We start from the raw sequence: 21,139 nt of genomic DNA on the forward strand, positions 1-21,139 counted from the left end.
GCCAGCAGGGCTTGTCAGTGGGGTTTGAGCTTTCTCATCCACCACATAAGCCCATTTTCCATGCAGTCATAGTGGGAGAAATAATAGACAGATCTTCGAGAAATGAAGAATGACTCTCTGGAAACTGATATAATAAGCAGATAACGTGAGATTATAAATTACTCCTTTAAAATGTTGTTGATGATTGTGTTTCAGGTAGTTTTCTCTGAATTTGTTACTGGGCAATAGAAGAGTCTGTTCTTTAAGGGTGAGAAAGGGGAGAGGTACGTCTAGAGTGAAGAAGAAACATTGAGGGTAGATGAAATAAAGCAGGGAAATTAAATGACAGAGATCCTTTGGGAGGGAAGGAAGAAGTGGGAAATCACTGGGACAGCAGACATCACAGATTACTTCAAACTTTCTTGCAGTTCCCCCTGAAATTAGAGATCAAGAAACAGTGACAAATACATCTGTAGTTGTTCAGCATCCTGTAAGTCTCTTGTGTGAAGTATCTGGTAACCCCTTCCCAATCATTTCCTGGTATAAAGAAGATATCCAGGTATGTAAAATTAACCTAATGAAGTAATATGGTCTTCAACAATTCCAGTATTTATTAACTATTATGTATTAACTTCACTTTTGAGTGTTTGGCGTGAGAGCTCATTTAAAGTAAATACATGCCTTAATGTACATTTAAACTGCAGTAAGAACACCCACACAGAAAGCTAGCTAAATTTGGCAGATCTATTAATACAGTTGTTTAGTAAGTTGGAGGTAAACTCTTCTTTCAAGATTCTTCCAGGAATTAACCTTAACAATCTCCCAGTATTATAGATGCCAGAACATTTGCAGAGGGAGCAATAATAGTATTTTCTTTGTAATATAGATAGAGAAACAAGAACTCATGGATGTTACTTCAGTTTCTTAGAACTGTTCTGGGTTTCTGTGCTTCTACTTGTAGCTGATAACTGATACTTTAAGATGAGGAGAGACATTTTACGCACCAGATTGACTGACTGTTGCTGATGGACAAATAATTTACAGTTTTCTCACTCTGTATTGTATGCTGAGCTACAAGTCATAGTAGATACCTTTCAGAAGTTTTTGAGCAGATTAGCGCTGTGACTGAAAAGGAAAATGGATTACCCTTAGAGTAAAACTATCATTTTCTTATAAAAATCCAGCTGTGATATTTGGCTAATGTAACTTGAATCACATAAGTCTAATCTCTTGGGTTTTTTCAAGGTTGTGGAAAGCAGTACTCTCCAGATTTTGCAGAATGGGAAGATACTGAAGCTCCTTAGAGCTGCTRCTGATGATGCTGGACAATATTCATGCAAAGCCATAAACGTAGCAGGAAGTTCTGAGAAACTGTTTAACATAGATGTATTAGGTTAGTACTGTGTGGTGTTTTCTGTTTTTGTTTTTGAGAGGATGATTTGAAAAATAATTGCTATTTAAGACACCATTATGTTTCAACTTAATATAGATAGATTCTTCCTTATGCTACCCATTGAACATTGGTTGTTGTAGCACTCTTCATGACGGCTCTTAAGAACCTAAAGTTTGCCGTTCTGATAATAACAGAGACAAAATGCTGGTTTTCATTTCTAGACTTGAGTCTTTAATGCTTTGTTTTGTATTTTGAGAGTACGATACTAACATAGATGGGAAGCTAGAAGGAATCTGCTTCTGCGTTAGTTGACCAGCACTAGTGTGAAAGTGCTTGTCACAGTAGAAATGATGTTTTGGGCTAGCAGGACTTCACAGTGAAAATTTGAGTTGCTCCTCTACTCCTTTTCTTCCTGTTTCATAACATATCTTCCCTCTATAAATTCCAGTTCTTCCTGTAACGTTTGTCTTTTTAAAGTACCACCAAGTATAATAGGTGCTGCTACCTCCAGTGAAATTGCAGTCATCCTCAACCAGGAAATCAGTCTGGAGTGTAGAGCCAAAGGCTTCCCCTTTCCTGACGTTCACTGGTTCAAAGATGGCAAGTAAGTATTTTGTTGTTGCTTGTGGTCTGTGTCTTGGTTATTCCTCCTTTACAACAGAGAATAAACAGATGCATTGTTTTAGCAAGCTCTTCTTGCAACCACTCTCAATGTTAAGTTATCGTCACCAGACCAAATCTGCGGTAGTGTGACATGGTAGGGTCCTTTGGTCAAAAATTAGCATCCTGCTTTTCTCAGTGAGCTGTCACATTACTCACATGGACGCTTACAGAGTAGATTTACAGTATTTGAAACTAGACAGTGTTTGAACCAAGACAAACACATAACCATTTTTTGAGTTCTTTCCATCTAGATTATTTTATATTTAGTTAAAATACAGTTGCTTTGCTGACATGATTTTTTTTCACTGGTAGACGGTACCCATGTCAAATATTTTTCTTGCTAGTGCCTTGTACAGTTCTTTATATAAAGATATATAAAGATTTTAAAACATTTTTAGCATGCATGTTTCAATTCTTCATCTCATCTTCCAGGAAAGCATACAAAGAAAAGAATTTTGGCAGCTTAAATATTAGCTGAGAAATAGAATGGACTGTAAATACTTTAAAAATAGCATTGGTGTTTGGTAATGCAGTTCAGTATAGATATTGGCTAGTACACCCAGATATCCTGATGTGACAATTGCTTATTCTTTGGTGTTGAGACTTTGACACTGTTATCTAGTAAATGCAGACATTTTGTTATTAACAAAGGACTGTCATGGCTTAGTAATTAAAAAAGAGAACTGAGAGTAAAGGTAGGACTGTGACTCTGCCATTGGCGCCCTGGGTGACCTTAGTCAAATAACTTTGGTTTTTAGTTTCTTCTGGAATTAGGGAATAATGGATTCTAATAGCTTGTCACCTTAGTGTAGTTCTTCGAATGAATAGCATTGTTCTAGTGCTAAATGATACTCTTTAATACAATTACTGCCATTTAAGTACCATTTGTTATTATTGTCAGCTTAAATCAATGTTGAGAGGAGGGAGTCAGAGTTCCATGAAGTGAAATAATCTCTATTCCAGGCCCTTGTTCTTGGGCGATCCCAATGTTGAGCTTCTGGACAAAGGTCAAGTTCTGCACATAAAGAGTGCTCGAAGGATTGACAAAGGTCACTATCAGTGCAGTGCCACCAACAGTGCTGGCAAACAAGTTAAGGAGGTCAAGCTGATCATCCATGGTAAGTTTATAGAATGCCTGATCCTAGAATATCTTTTTTTGTTTTGCCCGTTAAAATAGGTTTATTCTTTGAATAGGGGTGCTCAGATGAATACGAATTAAGACTTGCAAAATTTGTGTGTAGACCTTAGTTGATCTGTCAATGTGGTGATATCTTGAGTATCTGTGTGTATCACATTAAGCATGGATGTAGTTTGAATATTTGCAAGCTTGGCATTTAAGTGGCTTTGTGTATTTGTTTTTATTGGTTTGTAATTACTGAAAGCCTAAAAAGCTTCGAAGGCCTTCTCAGATTTTGTTATTAATTGGTTTCAAATGAATTATTTTATTATCAAGTTGGCTTCATTCTGTTGATCTGTTTTAGAGAGGGGGAAATGAATTAAAAGAGTTCTATTTTAATACCATCATGGTCTTATTTTCCTTTAGCCTAGTGTTAGGAGTAAATTCAGTCAGGAATAAGTTAAAGTTAATAGACTTAAACCAGTGCAAAACCAATCAGAATCAGACCCAAACCACCTTTGAAAAAAGAACATTCCAAATGATTTGAAGGTACTGTGGTGTGTGTACTTGCTTAAAGTAATGTACATCAAGGACATTTACAGCAAAAGAAGAAGCATGAGCATGGGTAATTACATTAACATTATTATTTTTGGCAAAGTTTACAGCATGCTAAGCTTACTTTCTATGTTTTTACAAGCAACAGAATCTTACAACTGACATGTTGAGCACAGACAACTGTGATTAGTGTAGATAAGTATAAGGTAAATGAAGAGCTTAGGGAGAAGATTAAAAGAAGGAGGAAGATTCATGAAAGAAGGAAGAAGCTCTTGCAGGGGGACTTTTAAAGGAGAGAAGAGTTTTGCAATTTGGAAGACAGTGTGCAAAGGCCCAGTCAAATGTGAAAACTATGAGCACACAGGGCTAGCAGAAGTAAGGGGGAAACAAGAGCAGAAATCTGTAGGTGAGATAAGAGTACTGGGTCCAGAGTGTGAGCTGTGSGAATTTGAATCCATGAGCACTCAAGCTAGTGAAGCCTCATTTCGCATGGATTTGATCCTGAAGTTTTTTGCCTTTGGATCTGATGGCTGTTAACTTGTGCCAAATGATACCTGTCGCCTGGGACATTTCTGAAGCATGAAGCAACCATGTACACCTAAATATGCCCATGCACCACTCACAATGAAGCCTCTTTCCATSGGGAACAAAGATAATGCTGTGAGGTATCTCAGGTCATCAGAGTTGTGTGGAGATTAGAGGAATGAGAAAGCACAATGGAAATTCAAAAAATACTGAGATCATACCAGACTCTTGAGAAAGGAGATATGAATTGGTGATAGTAGAATGAAATATCTCATCACTTTTAAATAGCCAGACAAACAGAAGCCCAGAGAATCAGTGAGGAAGGTGGATGCTAATTCGCTCTTGTTCATACTTGTTTTTGCTCTTTAGTTCTACTTTTGGCTTTCATATTTTCCCAGAACAGCAAGTTAAAACTGGTCCCCATCTCTGTGGATGAAAGCATTTGTTCATAGAGACATGCATTTGCATTTAAACTGGGAAAATTTCCGCATATTTTATACTTTCACATATTTTTACACACAAATTATTTAATTAGGAAAATAATTCAGCATATGTTGGTAATCTGCAAGAGCTATCTCATAGGTATAGATCCCTGCACTGACACTTTGCTTTCTATTTCTGTGTTGACATTTTCAACGAACATTTTATGGAAGTCGGTGGAAGGCTAGGATATACTGTGCATGTTTGGCAGTAGAGGAATTAATGTGTCTGCCAGATGTGTCTGGTACTTTCAGCGGCTGTAAATTTAGTTGTTGCCAATTGCACTGTGTTTTTATTACTTCTAMAGAGATTTATGAACTCTTTATATTGGCTGATTTACACGAAAGCTTGTTTGCTAGAAAAAAAAATCGGAGCACTGCTGCTTGGTGAGCAAGGGAAATGATTGTGAGCCAGAAGTTTCAAAAATAAGAGTATAAAGCTAGACTGCTAAGCTGGTATTTAGTCTCAAAGTAAGTGACTTCATCTTCAGAAGTTTTGAGTATCCAGCAGTTCCCAATCCAGTCAAGAGGCTCTTGGATGCATTTTGTATTTTAAATAGCAGGTGACTGTTCCTAGTTTCTTGGTGCAATTTCTAAGGCATGTGGGGACTGCTCCTTTGTTACTCGTCAGAGATAGAGAAGAGGCAGAGATGCATTCCAGGAAGCATTGGAGGCCTAGTTGGCCTAACACGTTSTAATCCTAGAAGGTAAAATGTTTCCAGGTATCTCTAGCGGGGCAGCACTGCTTTCCTGTGGCAGTTATTTCTTAGATAACTTTTATGACATATTCTYGTGATACTTTCCTCTCTCAGTATGCTCTAGAGAGTTGTACAGACACCATATAACAAACAAAATAAAACAAAAATGGTGTGGAAGTCTGATCAAGCAAAAATCTTCTGTTCTTAAACATTCTAATGTTTAATCCCTTTAAAACTGCACATACTTGTATATTAAGGCTTTAATGCTTTTGTTTTGTCTTTTGAAATAGTCCCTCCTAGCATTAAAGGAGGAAATACTACCACAGAGGTATCAGCTCTTCTTAACAATCTTATAAATCTGGAATGTGAAACCAAGGGAATCCCTGTTCCTACCATTACCTGGTACAAAGATGGACACCCACTTATTTCCAGTCCCCAAGTTTTGTATGTGGACAGAGGGCAATTTCTGCAGATACCTCGAGCACAAGTTTCCGATTCTGCAAAGTACACTTGCCGTGTCACCAATGCTGTGGGAGCTGCTGAAAAAATTTATGAAGTGGATGTCTACGGTAAGTGAGAGTTCATTGAGTTTGATTATTTGCCATCTTTCAAGAAGTGTTTACTGAAGACTTTTCTACCTTGGCAATGTAATCAGGCTTTGCAGGCCTGTTAAGGCCTGAACAACAGTGAATGGCTGCCTTTAAAAACTGGCCTGCATTAGCAAACAGTGTAGAAAGAGCTTTACATTGTGTGCTTTATTTTTGAGGCGACGCTCAGGAAGCTCATGGCTTCTTGATACCATATTTTARTGAAGTATAGAAATATTCCTTCTCCAAAAGAACTGTTTTCTCCTCTTTTCCTCTCCCTTCTTTTTCACACGTGCACATGCTAAGCAACTTTTACCTGAAATAATCTCTGTGGGTGGGGTCTCAAGTGTTGTGATTCAGCACCTTCAGATATATTTTTCCCATCTGAAAACCCTGCAGAACCTCTGTTTTCTAGCACTGGTCAGTAGTCACCTACAGCATTTGAATTCTGTTTTCCCTTTATCTTGACTTGCCCTGGCAGCACATTCTCACATGAAATTGTGCATGACATAATGGCATGTTGAGCAAAAATGGGTTGGGAGGAGCTAACCTATTTGCTCTTAATACGATTTCTGGCTACAGAATTAATTACTTGCAATATATTTTTTTCTTTCCTACAGTTCCTCCAGTTATTGAGGGTGATGCTGACACGGTGCAGAACAGGCAGGTGGTTGCTGGCAGTTCAGTGGTGTTAGAATGTAAAGCTGAGGGTAACCCCGCGCCTCTGCTTACCTGGTTAAAGGATGGCGTGCCGGTGAAAGCAAGCGCCAGCCTCCGCCTTTGGTCTGGTGGGAAGAAGCTGGAGATTCTGAACGCTGTCGAGGCTGACAGGGGCCTGTATTTGTGTGTGGCTACAAGCATAGCTGGAGAACAAGAAATGAAGTACGAACTTGAAGTCTTAGGTGTGTGAAGCAACAGAACTACTAAGTTACCAGATTCACATAAATCTAATAAAATGTGTTTCTATTTTTGTTCGTATCATTCTAACAGTTAGTCAAGCTACGTATTTAGTTAAACCTGGGCACTGAACACTTTTTCTGTCAAGGGTTAMAGGCTTAAAGGCTCTTACTTTCAGGTTAACTCTTGAAGAATTTTCATGCATGAAGGAGTAAATATTCTCAGGGACCTTGAAAATTTTTCTAATATGTCTTAATAGAAAAAAATCATAGATATGAAAGGAATCAGTTGAAAAAAAGATAACTGAGTGAGTTGCTTTAGGGGAGTAAATTTGAATTGTCAAATTTTGAAGTCAAACCAACATCATCACACATATATTTATGTGTTCTTATTTTACTGCCTACTGTAGTGGGTGTCATTATAGGTGAGTACAATAATGTGTTTTCAGTTTTTGATTTTCTGAAGGCGATAGTGACTACACAAACATATACCTGTGTACATCTGCAACAATCACAAACAATCTGATATTTTCCCCTGTTCCAAATGAGAATGGAGGAAGTTAACTCTGGTCTCTTGCCCAGAGAGATTGTGGAGTCTGCTTCTCTGGAGATATTCAAAACCCGCCGGGATGCGATCTTACCTAACGTGCTTTAGGTGACCCTGCCTGAGCAGGGGGTTTGGACTTGATGATCTCCAGAGGTCTCTTCCAACCTTACTGATTCTGTGATTCTGTGAACCTTTCTCTAGAAAAGATTTCTCCCTCATTTTTGATTGAATTCTTTACTGCAATCTGAATCTCAGTAGTCTTTTCTGTCTGTCTCTAACTGCATTGTGCAAATGTTCTATCATCAAAGAAATTACCCTGACATGGGAGGGTTGATTTAAGGCCTTTAAAGATGTGATTTTTACTGTCTAGACTTTTCTAAGCTTTGAACTGCTCTCCTGAAGGAGAACACTGCAAGCTATTGCATGCTTTGCATTGCATGCACRTACAGAGTGCACGTTCTGCTGCTCCAAATGTACCTCTTTGGTCCTGCTAGTCAAGAGAAGCAGTTGGGAGGAGTTGTATGGCAGTGCTTCCACCTATTCCTTCAAGAGGATGGGACAAAGCGGAAAGGACCTATGAAGGCACGCGGGTCCTCTGCACTTTGGCTCCCTCTGCTGAGAGAGGGTGCTAAAAGGAAATTGCCCACCTAGCACCTTTCATGGTGGATTCAGACAGAATCTTGTTAAAAAACCAACCCCAAACAAATGAAGAAAAAAAAAAACAGGAATTATGAGAGAGAGCTGAACTCAAAAAATATCATCTGGCGTATCCTGCATGTTGCATGCAAATTTGTCCCTGCCCCAGAGTGAGATAGGTGTCAAGGTGTTTTGAAACATTATTATTCATGTTAGGTTTTTATGCCATTTCTGATGCTTAAACATTTCTGTTCCTGTTTTTTTTTCTCTCCTATAGTCCCACCATTTGTGGAAGGCGGAGGTGAGCTCTTGGACTACATTGTGATTCTCCATAGCCCTTTAGAGTTGGATTGTTCAGCAACTGGGACACCCACACCAACTATCATGTAAGGGGATTGGTATTTCAGTTAAAAAGAAAAAAATCCACTGGTTGATTAGATGGACTTGAAAGTAATCTTTATACACTGTCATTGCTATTTAGTGATAGTTGATAGATGGAGGATGAAATTCTGGCTCCAGTGAAAGCAGCAGCAGGCACGTGCATCACAGGATCAGGATTTCACCATTTTGTTTGGCCTGTTGTGCAATATACGTGACCTGGGGATTAGAACAGAAAACAAGAAATAATGAAGCTCTTCTTCCCTTACTGGTGCAACCATACACTTTTCATCTGCCAGCAGTGATTGTTTTTATTTTGGAGGCATCTCTCTGCCTTTTTTTGGAGACGTTTGTTCCCACCACTGCCTCCCAGCAGTCTGTCACCTTTCTCGCTTTTTCTTTAGTGCCTGTTTCCCTGTACTACTTTTCCCAGGTAACTGAGTTCAGAATGTGGCACTCAGAAAAGCAGAATACCAGCAGACATGTCCAAACATTCCTAGAAATAAAAATATAGTTACTAAGACATACTGTTAAACAAAAATGTGCATGCTTTAGGACTGTCTTTGATCTTATGGTAATGGAAATCTGAGATTGTGCACTCTTTTTGGTAGGTGGTTGAAGGATGGCCAGCGAGTTGAAGAGGGAGCTGGACAAAAGATCTTGTTAAATGGGCACAAACTTCTCATCTCTCAAGCTCAGGTGTCAGACACTGGCCGCTATAAATGTGTGGCTGCAAATAAGGCAGGAGAACATGAAAGGGAATTTGACGTTACTGTGCATGGTAAGTTACTCAAGAGAGGAAAAGAGCAGTAGACTGCCTTTATTTTARACTGCTAGCAAGACAGTGCTCAAGTTTTCTGAAAATGTTTATTCTTATTAGTGGGGTGAAAGATTGGAGATGAGAGTAGATTAGAAATAGATTTCTTCTTGTCTGTGATATATTACTATTATTTATTTAAATATACATCTTCCAATGATACTTTATTTTTGTTGTGGTACTTCTTGCAGTTCCTCCAACCATCAAATCAACTGGGCTCTCAGAGAGAGCTGTTGTGATATACAAGCCTGTGACCTTACAATGCATAGCGCATGGCATTCCCAGCCCTTCCATAACTTGGTTAAAAGATGGTCAACCAGTAAACACAGCCAGAGGAAGTATAAGAGTAAGCAGAACTGTTTTATGAGGTTCAAAAGATGAAAAATGGTTACAAGAAGCTGCACACATTAGTGCTTCTTTTTCTTTGGTTCCTTTGTACTGTGATACAATGCTTAAGATCCATCCTGGAGAGTGATGGGCTTTTTACCTGGACAGGATGATATCCTAGATTGAATRGCATTTAGTAGACTGAATCCCATTAGACATCTCCATACCAGAACAGTCCATGACTGTAAATTCAGCATCTGTTCCTTTCAGTTGTACCTTAATCTTCAAGGTATTGTCATCTGCCAGTTATGAGGTGGCTCTACCCTTGTCACTGTGAGGCGGGATTAGATATGTTTTTCTATAAGCACTACCTTTGTAGCACACTACTATACATTTACTTCTCACTGTGAGGTTCTGGCTTTCAAGGAACAGCCCTTTTCYGATGTCAACATGTGTCAATGAGAAGGGTGATTGTAATGGCTTTGATTTACTTCAGGCTGGAGCAGTTTTTGATGTCTTGCCCAGCAGCAGCTCTCTCTGCATGCAACATCCTTTTTGCCTTGCTTGCCTGTCCCTCTGCCATTTAGGTCACCTGACAGCTGTAGAGCTAATGTTCCCGATGTCCCAGGAACACTGAAATGCTGGGACACCTCTTGCATGAATATTAGCCACGGGTTAGAAGAAAGATGAGACTGGCTGTATTCAGCATAAAGGTCTACTGTGCCATTACCATTGGCCATTCCGCCTGGATCACGGCGTAAAGTGGTTCCCTGCTCTCTTTTTTGGTACAGCTGGAGTCTTCAGGCCGTATTCTACAAGTTGTCAAGGCCCTGCTCGAAGATGCTGGCCGATACACTTGTGTGGCAACAAATGCTGCAGGAGAAGCCCAGCAGCACATTCGGCTTCATGTGCATGGTAATGATATTTCTGCCTCTAATTAGAAGCTAAACATGGCTGTTTTAAGGCAGCTTTTTWATATCTTTGTTCCTTTTTTCTCTTTTGTCTTTGAAAAAGCCATGTTAATTTCTGGAATTGTTGTTATTTCCACACTTCAGTCTTCCTCCTTTTTTTTTTCATTGTCTCACTGCTTGAGTAAGACGTCAAGACAAAAGCTGCGTTTCCTGGGATTTGGCCTCTTTAATGTGGTACCAAGGGCCCCCCCAAAAAAATTTCTAGTTAACTTTTTTATTCAGACATATGCCAAGAAGCCAAACATGTTTCCGCTAAACCACCAAGACGCTCAGAACTGCATCTTGTTTCTGAATCAGGACATGATGTACCACTACTGGTATTACCAATTTGATCCAAGCCTTGTGGGGAAAACAGTGTTCCCTATGGGTTTGTGTTGGGCAAATTTTACAGGAATGACTTTTCTGAGAAGGGAGCATTCTCTTATGAGGGGATCTTTCAGACTCTTTAAAAGGAATTGTATTTTCCAGCTAAAAACAATGCAAAAGGAATCAGGGGGACTTCAGAAGTTGTTTGTTTGCTTATTTGGTAAAAGCTCTGACCACGATTTACATGTATTTGCTGTAAAAGTGATTGGGAAGTATTGTGCATTCTTGGTGTGACCCAACCTTCGAAGGACGCCATAGGTGTAGGAATGGATTGTGGCAAAATTCTTATGATGATTGTATTGACTCAAACAGAGTCAGTAACTGGAAAATGTTAAATTAAAATGAAGAAAGATTGCATTGTCTCCCTCTGTGAGGCCTGGAAAGAGAATCCTCGCTTTTCTTACGCTATAACTTCATCATAATTAATTTTAGCGTCAGAGCCCCATGCTCGCAAGTTATTTCTTTGGCTCTTGGTCTCCTTGTTCAGAGGGTTATAATCTGATGTTTCTGTCATGTTGCAAATTTATAGAGATTAATAAGGTACAGTATCTTGCTTTCTAAAGCCCTGCTCTGTGTTAAGTTTAATATAGCCAGCTCAAATGAGATAAGCTTGCTATATTAGAAAAAATGTTGTTCTGTGCTGTGAAACATTTTAAAGTTTGTTTTTAAGTGCTATTGTTCCTGGAAAAAAGCCCTGTGTTTTTTCCCTCTAAACGCTAATGAGGCTATATAATTCGAGAACAGTCAACTTCCAAAGACAAACTTCCCGAGAATTTCCTCAGTCATCGAACAGTTAGTTGAATCAATTTTGCAATTGATTGCCCAGATTTTTCTCAGAGGGCAGATTACTTTGAATGGATGTTCTGCCAGCCGGGCAGCTGAATTAATTAAAACCTGATGCTTTTTTCTTTACCCAGAACCACCCAATCTGGAAGATGCAGGGAAAATGTTAAATGAAACTGTAGTGGTGAATAATCCAATCCATCTCGAGTGCAGAGCATCTGGGAACCCTCTGCCAGGTATATCTGTCTGATAACAAGTTTTCACTTTTGTATGTCTTTTGAAAATAATGGATATTCTGAACCTGAATTTAATTTATTAGTATTTAATTTATTAGTAAACCAGCTAGAAAATGTTAAACAGTATGTACAGTGGGAAATGTCAATGTATATAAAGTGATGTGGAATAAGTATTGGGGAATTCAGTAATCCTGCCCCCCGTATTTCTGTTCAGATGAATGAAAAAGCACAAGGATAAACTATTCCCTTAGGTCTAAAACACTGCTCTGTCCACAGGCAGTAATAGCCGTCTATTAAAGAAGGCCAAAACACATCTGCTCTTTTCACTCTGTCAGGTCAATACTGTATAGATCAGGGCAGACTTGCAAAACCTTGTGCACTGAGTGTGCCTGTCAAACGGTGCCATATCTTGGACCTTGTCTAAAACTGGCTTTGTTTGGTCTGGGTCCCATGCACATGAAAATGAGAAAGGGGTGTGTGGGTGTGGGTGTGTATATATGTATACAGTGCTTTAGGTGGCATGCCCAGATAATTAYGCTTATGTCTTTGTGGGTCCTCTTTATATTCTACGCTTTGTAAAGCAGGCCTTATATACCTGTTTGCATTTTATTTTCTTTGCATTTTATTAAGTTATAACCTTTCGGGGGGGGGGGGGGGGTTGCTTATTTGATTTGAGGGCTTTTTCTTTTTTTTTGACAAGTTTCTCCTAGAAATGGTGGACATGTAGCCACGTAAAAGCCAAAGTAGTTTGGCTCCTGTTAAGAAAGATAGCTCTAAAACAATCTGGATTTTAGTTACTGCCTTGCTGAATTCTTTCAGTGCTAGGATTTTTGGATTAGGTGTTTCTTTATAGTTAATTTTTTTTAGATATGCAGAGAAAAGATTTATTTCCTTTGTCCAGTATGTGTTCCTACCTTCTTCTAGTAGGATGTAAAAATATTAATATGACAATGACTGTTTCTGTGTTATTTACTGTATGGTAAATCACGAAAGATACTGTATATCTATATAATATATCTATCTATATATATATATCTAGCAGGCTATACCTAGTAGCTTGTATCTAGTACAAGATTTTATTCCTGTGCTATTAATAGCACCATTTTCAGAAGGAAGTTCAGATAACTACCYTGGTTCAACATCTCTACCCTTTAAGAATTGATTTTCAGCAAAGTACTATTTTCTAATATCATTTGGACCTGTGTAAAATAATATTTGAAATTGTTGAAAGTATGTGTRAAATACTTTTTTTTTTTTWAAAAAAAAGGATTTTTATCCATTTTGCCCTGTTTTTCATGTCATTTTTTCTCCAACTTGGCAATTGTTTTTGAATAAACAACTAAAATGTTTGAATTTATTTAATTTAAATGGTAAAAATGAACGTCACCTCTTCTATTTATGATGTGATGCCACATACTGATGTCAGTATATAGCATCAGATGAGAAAAGCAATAGCAACTGCAACATCTTGCTGAAAAATACAGAAGCTTGCTTGCAGTCTTGTTAATCAGTCAGACTGGATTGMTTCTTGAATGGAGCCTTTCCCAGAAAGGCCGTGTATTGCGGGAAAACAGTTCAGTCTGTAGCAGTTTCATCTAACTGAATGTTGAGCTGATGCCAGCGAAACATTAGTTAGGGACTTTGCTGACGAGGGTGCCATCTTTTGGCTGAGATGCAAAGAAGGCCTTAGTTTTTGTTGATTACTAAGTTTCTATGAAATTTTCTTTCAGAATAATAACAGTTTTCCKGTTGTTTTCAGTTTTCCAGCATTCCAATTGAGTTCTGTTTAGGTTGCAAACGTTTTGATTCTGTAAACTTCCACAAATGGTTTGGTTTAATGTAGCAATACTTTCGGATAAAAGGTGAAAAATTGGTATATATCTGATTATTGTGTACTTTTTAAACAGTTGCTGTTGAGCTTGATAATAGATGAGTAAATCCCTATGAGTATGCTCTGTATTACAATTTATTAAGGTGATAACATTCTTTTCATATGATATATTGTACACATAGATGATGGTGTTAAGGTTGATCCTGAATTGTGTAGGTGTAGCAGTGTTTTGCACGAATATTACTAATTTCCTCATTTTATTGTTACTTTTTATTGTTATTAATTATAATTAATATTTATATTGGTTTGTAAATGCTGGTTAGATGTGCCTGAAAATTCAGATGGAAAGTTTGAAGCTTAYTTAGTCTCAGTATTAGCTGGTTATTATGGGAATGATTTTGGCAATTTTTCCTCCTCTTGTTTCATTATGCAGCTATCACGTGGTACAAGGACAACCGTCCCCTCACCAGTGCTGCGAGTGCCACTTTCCTGAACAGAGGGCAGATTCTGCAGATTGAGGGCKCTCAGATCGCTGACACTGGCATTTATAAGTGTGTGGCTGTCAACACAGCGGGCACAGCTGAGTTGTTTTATAGTCTTCAGGTTCATGGTAAGTTTTGTTATGTGCACAGACTCTCCATCATTCATYATACCACCGTACTGAAAGAGATGTGGCAGGGGTCAGAGGGAGAAAGTTTACTCTTCTGTTATTAACCAACATTGGAATACATGGTTTGAAACAGGAGGTAAAGGCAGTCAAGTCCTGGATGAATGAGCAGAGGCACCAGATTTATGAAAAAGGTGTTTAGAGACACCAGATTTGTCGAAAAGATACTTACATTGCGGCTTCAGCAGTTTGAAAGGACTTGGAACTGCTCTGTTTTGCTTTGATGACTTTGAAGCCTACCGCAAATAAAGAAAGGGAACAAACCAAGTATTCTTTCATAATCTAGGAATTCTAAAGAAAAATGTACTTTGTCTARTAAGATGAAGTGGAGATGTGGGTGGTTGCAGACATGAGACACCTGATCAAGAGCCAAAGTGCAACCTTCCTGCTGATTTCTCTGGGTTTTTTATCAGCCCTTAATCCAAATTCTTATCTTTGATATGTGCCTGTGCCTGCAGCGGGTTTTCAGGGAGAGTCTTCCATGCAAATCTACAGCCCAAATTTGGCAGTGTCCCCGGCTGAGATGCACACACAGTCTATTGTTCCTATTAAGGTTAATTAGCAAATAATGAGTTGGGCAGCGTATTTCCTTGGGGTTAGTGACCATCTTCGGAAAAACTGATGGCTCGAGAGGTGGCCAGATGCCATTGACCCAACCCAGTCATTAATTTCAGCAAACTTTTACAGCCAATGTCATTATTGTGGTAAAATTAAATTGAAATGAATGAAAGGAACTCCTAAGCATATGCATGTGTCTTTATGGGGGACAAAATTTCAACAGATATGTCCAGAGTTCTCTAGGGAGTTAATACTCTGTGCTTTAGTTGCTTAGACCAGGCAYGTAAGATTTGTTTGCCTCTGCAAAACAAATTGTCTGCAGTGGCAGCCAATACTGATTGCATCAAGGGCAACTGAAACGTGTCCCCGTGTACCTGCCTAATTCAATTTGTATCGCACAGGGCTTACAAAGGATTATGTTTTGGATTTACACAGGAAAAAGTTTATCATCCAATTTATTTGGTGCTTATAAGTTTGAGAAAAGTTGCTTTTTTCTGTTAATAATGGAAGCAAGAATGATCTTTGAAAGGAGAGGAGACTCTCGTGTGTTGCGGATATCAACSTGTTCAACCACAGAAAGCTATGCTRTGTTTACTGAAAAATCTGCTCTAGATTTTTATATGGCAGTCAGTTTTGTAAATGAGTGTTTCTCGTGGTCCATTGCTGGTTGTATGCAACAAGTTATGTTGTTAATAGAGCATTGTGTATGCAGTATCCATGGCAGAAATTAWCAGATCATTTTTGCATTAGTTGTTTAGCAAAAACAATACTTGATACTCCTGACTTAACAGTACATGGAATTGCAGCTCAATTTAAAGGAAGCAGGTTGAGTTCCAGTTTAGCATATTCACATGTTTTCATTGTACTAAGTTTTTTTTTTTTTTTTTTTGTACTTCTTTTTCACCACTATAATTTTTTCCAGACGTTTAAGAACAATGGAAGCTATTGAAATGAAATGAGGAGAGTGTCTGTATGTATGTGGAAAGAAGATTAAAAATCACGCTAGGTTTTCTTCTTACCATTTCTGCTGTTACTCGAAATTATCGAAGAACAGCTAGTTTGAATTACAGTTGTTAAAAATTGGTGACTTTATTAATACATCAGATTTTCAATAAATAATTTGTATACACTTTTTCCCGTCTAGGAGAGGTATAAGTAAATCGTACTGTTCTCTCCTTTCTGTAGGAGTGATTTCAGTATTAAGTTTTGTGATTGATACTGAAAAGAAAGCTCYATTATTAAGTTATAAATTGTAGGTTATAGAGCAAACAGTATTGTTTTGGTTCTGCTGCCAAGTGAAACATCTCCCTTTTTAGCACTTCTGCATTAAGATGCAAATGTTGAATGTATGTGCAAAGCAGCCTTTTGATTTGAAGCTTTTTTTTCTGCAAACCTGTGTCAGCGCTACGCTCACACTTGTTTATTCAAGAAAAAACAAAATAAAGGGAGCATAGGATGAACAAAAGAAACACATAAAAATATTAGGCACRTTCCTGTATCCCTTTTCACTGTAGCCCAGCAAAATTTGCTAGCTCATTTACCTACAGTAAGCGTTTTGAGATGTTCCATTAAGAGGATTTTTATTATGAGACAGGCAGATACTGTACAGGCTAATCTGGTAAATGTTCACACATGCTTTGCAGGCCAATTTATTACTCTGTGTATATATTTGCTTTATTCAGTTTACACGATAATTTTTTTTTTCTTTAAACCCCACTACTGTTAATGCCTTTCACAAGATCTAAAGGGAATATTATAGAGATTTCAGGGAACGTTTTCAGGTTTTATGTTATGGTTCCTGGGTTTTGCAGTCGCCCAGTGGACTGTAGGCCCGGTCTCGCTTACCTAGCTCACAGTGGTTTCACTGAAGTTACCTTGTATAAGCAGARAGCAGGACTCAGCACAGAGCAGTCAAATGACAGGAGATCAGTAGTGGTAACGTAAGAAATCTTTCCAATGGTGTATTGCCATGCAGGAAGAGAAACAATGTCCAGAAGTTAGCATCTCACTTAATTTCATTGTGATTAATATTCTTAAATAGGCCTTTCATATTTGTTTATGTTATTTCTTTCTCTCTCTCTGTTTTTTTTTTTTTGTTCCCCAGTGCCACCATCCATCTCTGGCAGCAGTGACATGGTAGCAGTGGTAGTTAACAATCTGGTGAGGCTGGAATGTGAAGCAAGAGGTATCCCGGCACCTATTTTGACATGGCTAAAAGATGGTAGCCCTGTTTCCAGCTTTACTGATGGACTCCAGGTACTGTGTTCAAATCTTGTTGTCTGAGTGCTTTCCTATTTTGACGTGAGTATTTAAAACCAGTGCAGTTTAATGGAAAGGGAGTAAGTTAAAGGGCTTGGAGTAAGCTTATAGGACATTCTGCTGTAGAAGAGTGGTGCAAGTTGAGCTCCAGTAATTACCGTGTGAAGTGCACTCACTGTGAATATTTTGAAATAAGTTGGTATTTTCAACTGATTTCCTATTGAGCAAGAGTTTGCCTCAGCAAATTTTTCACTTATTTGCAAGAAGAGGAAGTTGGACCATATTTTGATCCTGAAGACATCCTTACAGCTTAAGATTGGGTAATGCTAGAGAAGCAATGTCAAAAGATTTGCACTGTAGCTACTTTCAGTGACATAGGTGAGGTGAACCTGTTAGTCTCATGGGTTTCCATCATAACAAACACAACTAACAAACAAAAAGTATGTTTAAGACATGTAGAGAATTATTTGATGCGGATTTATGGCATTGATAACCAAAAAAAAAAAAAGAAAAGAAAAAACAACAACAACAAAAAAACACATGCCACAACACATTTCTTGACTATCTCAACAGCAATGTTTTTCAAGACAAAAAACCCCCAAACCAACCCTGATATAAGGAGATATTTCTGAGTTAAAAGGAGAGGGCATGATTGTTTTCTGAAAGTTAATTTTAAGATCTGAAGAGTGGAAGGGAGAGTTTTATGTAATATAGGGATAACTTTGGGCACAGAGGCACAGACAGAAGGTGTAATAGAAGATTTGAAATTGATAAGAGGGAAAAGAAGGACCAAGTCTTGCAGAGACTTTTAAATTCAAACAGTTCCCTATGGACTTGCATAAAGTCAGACTTCTATTTTTGCAAGATCTTGGTCAAAAGACAACAGTTGAGTGCGAGGAAAAGTGTAGAGAAAAGAGAGATGCTGCTAAGCAAAGGGAAAACAAATATTTGGCTTTGAAATAAAACATAGTTCTCTGTTTTAAATTGAAGCATGTATTCTGACTGTGTCCTGCTCCTACTGCAGGTTCTCTCTGGGGGCCGCGTCCTGGCATTGACTAGTGTTCAGATCAGCGACACAGGAAAATACACGTGTGTTGCAGTGAATGCTGCAGGCGAGAGTCAGAGAGATATTGATCTCAGAGTTTATGGTGAGATTTTCTGGCAGATTTCTGTATTTTTAATGTCAAAACTGTTTACGGAATTTTAATTAAATGTAAAATGCCTCAGATTTTGACCAACTGTTGAAGAAAAGTAGTTCCAAACCGTAATAAAATACCAAGTGATGAAGAGGGGTGTGTGTGTGTGTGTGTGTGTGTGTGTATAGGCATATATATGCATGAACACACACATACATACATTTATATACATATATATGCATATATGTGTGTGTGTGTGTATATATATATATTTATATGCAAAAAAGCAGGTTTGTTACAGATGTATTCCTGTCTATCCTTGAACAAATGTAGTTGCAACCATGAATTTATGAAAGGTTCATACATAAAAGTATATTTATAAATGATAGGTATTGAGCCAATGTGCACAGAGCTGTACTGAGCCCATGCAATCAATTCTGTCCCCTCCAGGAGGCTGGAAAGATATCTTTGTAGTGTACTTGCACCAGTTTTCCAAATGAGGTCAAGCAGTTAATTCCACAGCGTTTTTGACTGAACTCACTCACTATTCACCTTTTCTCCTAATTTTTTATAACTTGTATTAGATGCTCTTTCTTACTGCATTTTTAGAGGTCGTTGGTGATGCACAGATATCAAAGAGCATAATGTACTGCCAGGAGGAACTGCCAGGGAGCTTGTTGGTAGCAAATTTGCTGTTTCCCTGGACAACTGAGTGGTTTTGAAATCAGGATAAATGATGAACTGCTGTTTGTTTTGGAGATCTTATGGCACTTGATGTGGAGAGAGGGTTTTGGAATTGAAAAATCTTTGTGGGTTTGTTTTTGCTTTCAGTAGATCAATGGAGAGAGACCTATTTTTAGTCTGCCAACCTCCAGCTTTATGGCAACTGTAAGCAGGATGTGGTTTGACTCGGTGGCTTCTGAGGTGAATAGGGACAATTGGTGAGATTATTTGTTTTCAAGTCTGGCTTTCAGAATTGACTTCTTTGTAAATGCAGCATGGTTAGGATACTCAATGCAGGTAACTTTTCATCTGCAAGATRCAATTTAGAAAGCAGGACTCTGGTATAATACACTCAAGGTTTAAATGGGCATAATGTTTTATAGAGAGAGCAAGGGGTGCCAAGGTACATTTGGGAGTCTGAGGACAGGTGTGTATGCAGAAGTAACTTGGATCTACTTACTGTTTCTTTTTTATTTTCTGGAACCTCTGTTTCTTTTAGCTATATAAAATAAAACAGTTGGTTTTAAGTTGTGTATGTGTAAAATTACTATTGTAATAGAAGTTGACTGGGGTTGAACTCAGCTGCTAGGTCATTTTGAATGAGGCTGTCACCAAAACGTAATACCAGTCTCAGGAGTTAACTTATATAGGTAGTATAATTAAGAATTCCCAGGAGGAGAAAGATCAGGAACACTGCTGGAGCTGGGTGGTTAGAAATGTGCAATGTGCTGGGCCAGTCCAGAAGATGGAACAGTCCAGGTCACATATAGTTACCTTGAGCATAATTAGATTAATTTTAAACCTTGTTTCTTCAAAAGCAAGCTCTTTACTGTCTGTCTTTCTATGTTTTATAAACTCAGTTTCGTTTTGAATGTGATTCAATTTGTTTGAGAGGAAAAGCAATTGGTGGAAAAATAATAGGAAATAAATTTGCCTTCTGCAGTAATGGGTCAGCTTCCAATTTTCAGCTCCACAGCAATTATAAAGAATCTAGGCCTTTTGTGAATTCTACAAAGAAAGAAAGATAAACAATCCCCTTTTTTAATACTATATTTCTTATCCACAGAGACCAGACTTTTCCCTAAATTATTTCCAAACTGTGAAATCGGTGGCTCTGCTAAGTACTTCCTCTGCAAAAAAACAAAAAACCAAAGCTGTATTGTTAATGTTATTTTTCAGGACTTCTTGAGAGCTGTACTGCTGGTTTACTGGGTACCGCTTTGGGACATTTTATAATCTCAAATGTGTTAATTAATTCAATATCTATTTGTTCAAAGTGAAGTCCAGAGTATTTCTCAAAGGCAATCCAACTGCTTCCCTTCTTCTTACCCCCATGTTTTGTGTAATCAGACAGACAGTTTCTGGAGTAATGGATTGCAAAGCTAAAAAGTGAAGGAAATGTGACAGTAAATATTCTTAAATTTGGCTATATTAAATTTTTTTGTTGTGTAAACAAAATTAGTACATGTCAAGCATAAAAATTGAACTGGATATGAGCAGCCAGACCAAATAATTCTTGCTAGAAGAGTTTTGATTTTGTAAATCTTTAGTTGAAAAACTGATGTTGTATTAATGGCAAGAGTTTATTATAAATATACATTTACTTGCTTTTTTAAAAATTTATGGATTACTTTAAGAATTTAAGAAAATGTATGTCACCAAGAAGCCACTTCTTGATCCACCTGCGTTCTTGATCCAACTGCAACAGCTCAGTATAAGACTGCCACTAGCTCCCTGTAGTTTGCTGTAGTTACCTCTTGGTTATCCTTAGTGATGTCAACTAAGTCACCTAGCTTCCTGTGTTGTGTTGAGAAAGACTCCCAAATTCTGTCCAGCTGGCTCCGAGTTGGAAAAGGTAACCTCCAGCACAGAGTCAGTGGTGAGCAGCAGTAATGCAGAGCAGTAATGGCCTACATGCGCTCGTTTGCCAAGTCAGTGCATGTTTGAGACCTAAATACTTCAAAATTCTCAATGCGATAATGTTCTGGCAATGGCACAAAGCTGCCTAGGGA

The 21,139-nt window shown here is 38.1% G+C and overlaps 1 protein-coding gene across 2 annotated transcripts in view; it reads left to right on the forward strand.

Annotated features, from left to right (window-relative positions):
- Positions 1–21,139, forward strand: part of HMCN1 (hemicentin 1) — a 184,698-nt gene that overhangs the window by 89,249 nt on the left and 74,310 nt on the right. For both annotated transcript variants that reach the window (XM_085315669.1, XM_085315668.1), the window contains 14 exons: positions 408–538; positions 1,225–1,372; positions 1,850–1,976; positions 2,999–3,153; positions 5,700–5,978; positions 6,617–6,898; positions 8,353–8,461; positions 9,065–9,234; positions 9,462–9,616; positions 10,389–10,512; positions 11,852–11,953; positions 14,218–14,394; positions 17,114–17,265; positions 18,293–18,416. In XM_085315669.1, the coding sequence (XP_085171795.1) occupies positions 408–538; positions 1,225–1,372; positions 1,850–1,976; positions 2,999–3,153; positions 5,700–5,978; positions 6,617–6,898; positions 8,353–8,461; positions 9,065–9,234; positions 9,462–9,616; positions 10,389–10,512; positions 11,852–11,953; positions 14,218–14,394; positions 17,114–17,265; positions 18,293–18,416 (2,235 nt within the window). The remainder of the gene's footprint in view (positions 1–407; positions 539–1,224; positions 1,373–1,849; positions 1,977–2,998; positions 3,154–5,699; positions 5,979–6,616; positions 6,899–8,352; positions 8,462–9,064; positions 9,235–9,461; positions 9,617–10,388; positions 10,513–11,851; positions 11,954–14,217; positions 14,395–17,113; positions 17,266–18,292; positions 18,417–21,139) is intronic.

The sequence above is a fragment of the Rhea americana genome, unplaced genomic scaffold (assembly GCF_003343005.1).
Source record: "Rhea americana isolate MKP2758 unplaced genomic scaffold, rheAme1 scaffold_434, whole genome shotgun sequence".
Lineage (NCBI taxonomy): Eukaryota > Metazoa > Chordata > Aves > Rheiformes > Rheidae > Rhea > Rhea americana.